The sequence below is a fragment of the Gopherus evgoodei genome, chromosome 21 (genome assembly GCF_007399415.2).
Source record: "Gopherus evgoodei ecotype Sinaloan lineage chromosome 21, rGopEvg1_v1.p, whole genome shotgun sequence".
Lineage (NCBI taxonomy): Eukaryota > Metazoa > Chordata > Testudines > Testudinidae > Gopherus > Gopherus evgoodei.
In genome coordinates, this window is record NC_044342.1 from 16690633 (window position 1) to 16693293 (window position 2661).

The following is a 2661-nucleotide window of genomic DNA, read 5'->3' on the forward strand; positions in this document are numbered from 1 at the left end:
CAACTTTAATCCTGGCATTTCCTAACTTTGAGAGAGACAGAGTTATGCTTTTGTTCAGTCACAAACTCTTGGGTTTGATGCATACTAAATCCTTATCTAGCTCCCTTTTAGCCTTACAATAAAGGACTGTGTGCACTGAGGGCCATATTTCAAAGCACTAGCTCATGTCAAGTATTTCTTCACTTTAAGCGGAGTCCCATGGATCTCAGTGAGTAAGGGCATGAGTAAGAGTAGCAGAAGCTTGCCCTTTATGGGCAAATTCCTCTCTTGTAAATAATTATCAAGGAGAAAGTTAACAAATTGGTGCTCTATGATATTTCTAAGGGTTAAATCCACTTTTATCAAAGCCAAAGGAAGATGTGTCTTTATTTTCAATGAGAGTGAGGTACAAATGGGGCCTGTAGCCTGATGCATTCTCCATAGCCCTTTGGTTCTTTTTTAATGCTTATCTCATTCCTTTTCCCAAGGAAATAATGAAAGAGAGAAACCACACAGTACTGACGGAATTCATCCTGCTGGGGTTTGGAAGTGGTCCAGGGCTCAAGGTGGGCCCCTTTGTGGTGTTTCTAGCAATTTACTTGACAACTGTGCTGGGGAACACCATCATGGTCTTCCTCATTAGAGAGAGCTCTCATCTGCACACCCCCATGTATTTCTTCCTCATGAACCTGTCACTCTTAGACCTCTGCTACTCCTCGACCATCACCCCCAAAGCCATGGCGAGCTTCCTAGCAGGCAGCAAAACCATTTCCTTCATTGGATGTGCCACCCAATTATTCTTCTTCGGTGTCTTTGTCACACTGAGACAATCATCCTGGCAGCCATGGCATATGATCGATACACCGCCATCTGCAACCCGCTCCTATATCCCATCGCCATGTCCAAACAGGTTTGCATTCAGCTTCTTGTGGGTTTCTATGTTTGCAGCAGTGTAAACTCCATGGTGCAAACAGTCTTTACCTTTACACTTTACAACCGCATCTGCTCTAACCCCTCAGACAGAGACCAACACCTACAAAATCTCCACCAAGCATTCTCAAAACTACAATACCCGCATGAGGAAATAAGGAAACAGATCAACAGAGCCAGACGTGTACCCAGAAGCCTCCTACTGCAAGACAAACCCAAGAGAGAAACCAACAGGACTCCACTGGCCATCACATACAGCCCCCAGCTAAAACCCCTCCAACGCATCATCAAGGATCTACAACCCATCCTGGACAATGATCCCACACTTTCACAGGCCTTGGGTGGCAGGCCAATCCTTGCCCACAGACAACCTGCCAACCTGAAACATATTCTCACCAGTAACTGCACACCACACCATAATAACTCTAGCTCAGGAACCAATCCATGCAACAAACCTCGATGCCAACTCTGCCCACATATCTACACCAGCGACACCATCACAGGACCTAACCAGATCAGCCACACCATCACTGGTTCATTCACCTGCACATCCACCAATGTAATATACGCCATCATATGCCAGCAATGCCCCTCTGCTATGTACATCGGCCAAACTGGACAGTCTCTACGGAAAAGGATAAATGGACACAAATCAGACATTAGGAATGGCAATATACAAAAACCTGTAGGAGAGCACTTCAACCTCCCTGGCCACACTATAGCAGACCTTAAGGTGGCCATCCTGCAGCAAAAAAAACTTCAGGACCAGACTTCAAAGAGAAACTGCTGAGCTTCAGTTCATCTGCAAATTTGACACCATCAGCTCAGGATTGAACAAAGACTGTGAATGGCTTGCCAATTACAGAACCAGTTTCTCCTCTCTTGGTTTTCACACCTCAACTGCTAGAACAGGGCCTCATCCTCCCTGATTGAACTGACCTCGTTATCTCTAGCTTGCTTGCTAGCACACATATATATACCTGCCCCTGGATATTTCCATTACATGCATCTGAGGAAGTGGGTATTCACCCACGAAAGCTCATGCTCCAAAACGTCTGTTAGTCTATAAGGTGCCACAGGATTCTTTGCTGCTTTTACCTTTACACTGTGTTTCTGTGGGTCCAATGAGATTGATCACTTCTTCTGTGACATTTCACCCCTGCTAAGCCTCTCATGCACCAACACAGACATCAATGAACTGGTGCTGTTCACTTTATCCAGCTTCATTCTCATTAGCACCTCCATGGTCATTCTCATCTCTTATGCCTACATCATCTCTGCCATTCTCAGGATTTGCTCTGCTGAGTGCAGACGCAGAGCCTTCTCCACCTGCACATCCCACATGATGTCTGTTAGTTTATTTTATGGGACTCTTACATTCATGTATGCTCAGCCCAGTTCACTATCTACTCCAGCTCAGAACAAAATGGTGTCTGTGTTTTATACCCTGGTCATTCCTATGTTGAATCCCCTCATCTAAAGCCTGAGGAACACGGATGTGAAAAAAGCTTTGGAAAGAACCATCAGCTCAGTGTTTTTAAAATTAAACTTCTCTATGAACATTGAACTGGATAATCTTTGGGCTATGGTAAGACCAGTACAGTAACAGTCAAAATTTCTATCTATCTAAACTTGCAGTTCCCATTTGTACTCATCTCTCTCTACATTTTATGCCACTCCCAAACACTGATGTATGACATTATAAGAATGAATTAAAAATAAATCAAACAACCCTCTATGTATCCATGTTAC

At 44.2% G+C, this 2661-nt stretch overlaps 1 protein-coding gene across 1 annotated transcript; it reads left to right on the top strand.

Moving 5' to 3' along the window:
• Positions 1-473: 473 nt before the first annotated feature.
• Positions 474-2389, top strand: LOC115638225 (olfactory receptor 1009-like). Its single transcript, XM_030539804.1, is given in 3 exon segments — positions 474-795; positions 798-948; positions 1996-2389. Coding segments are annotated over 3 exon segments (867 nt in total).
• Positions 2390-2661: the final 272 nt, after the last annotated feature.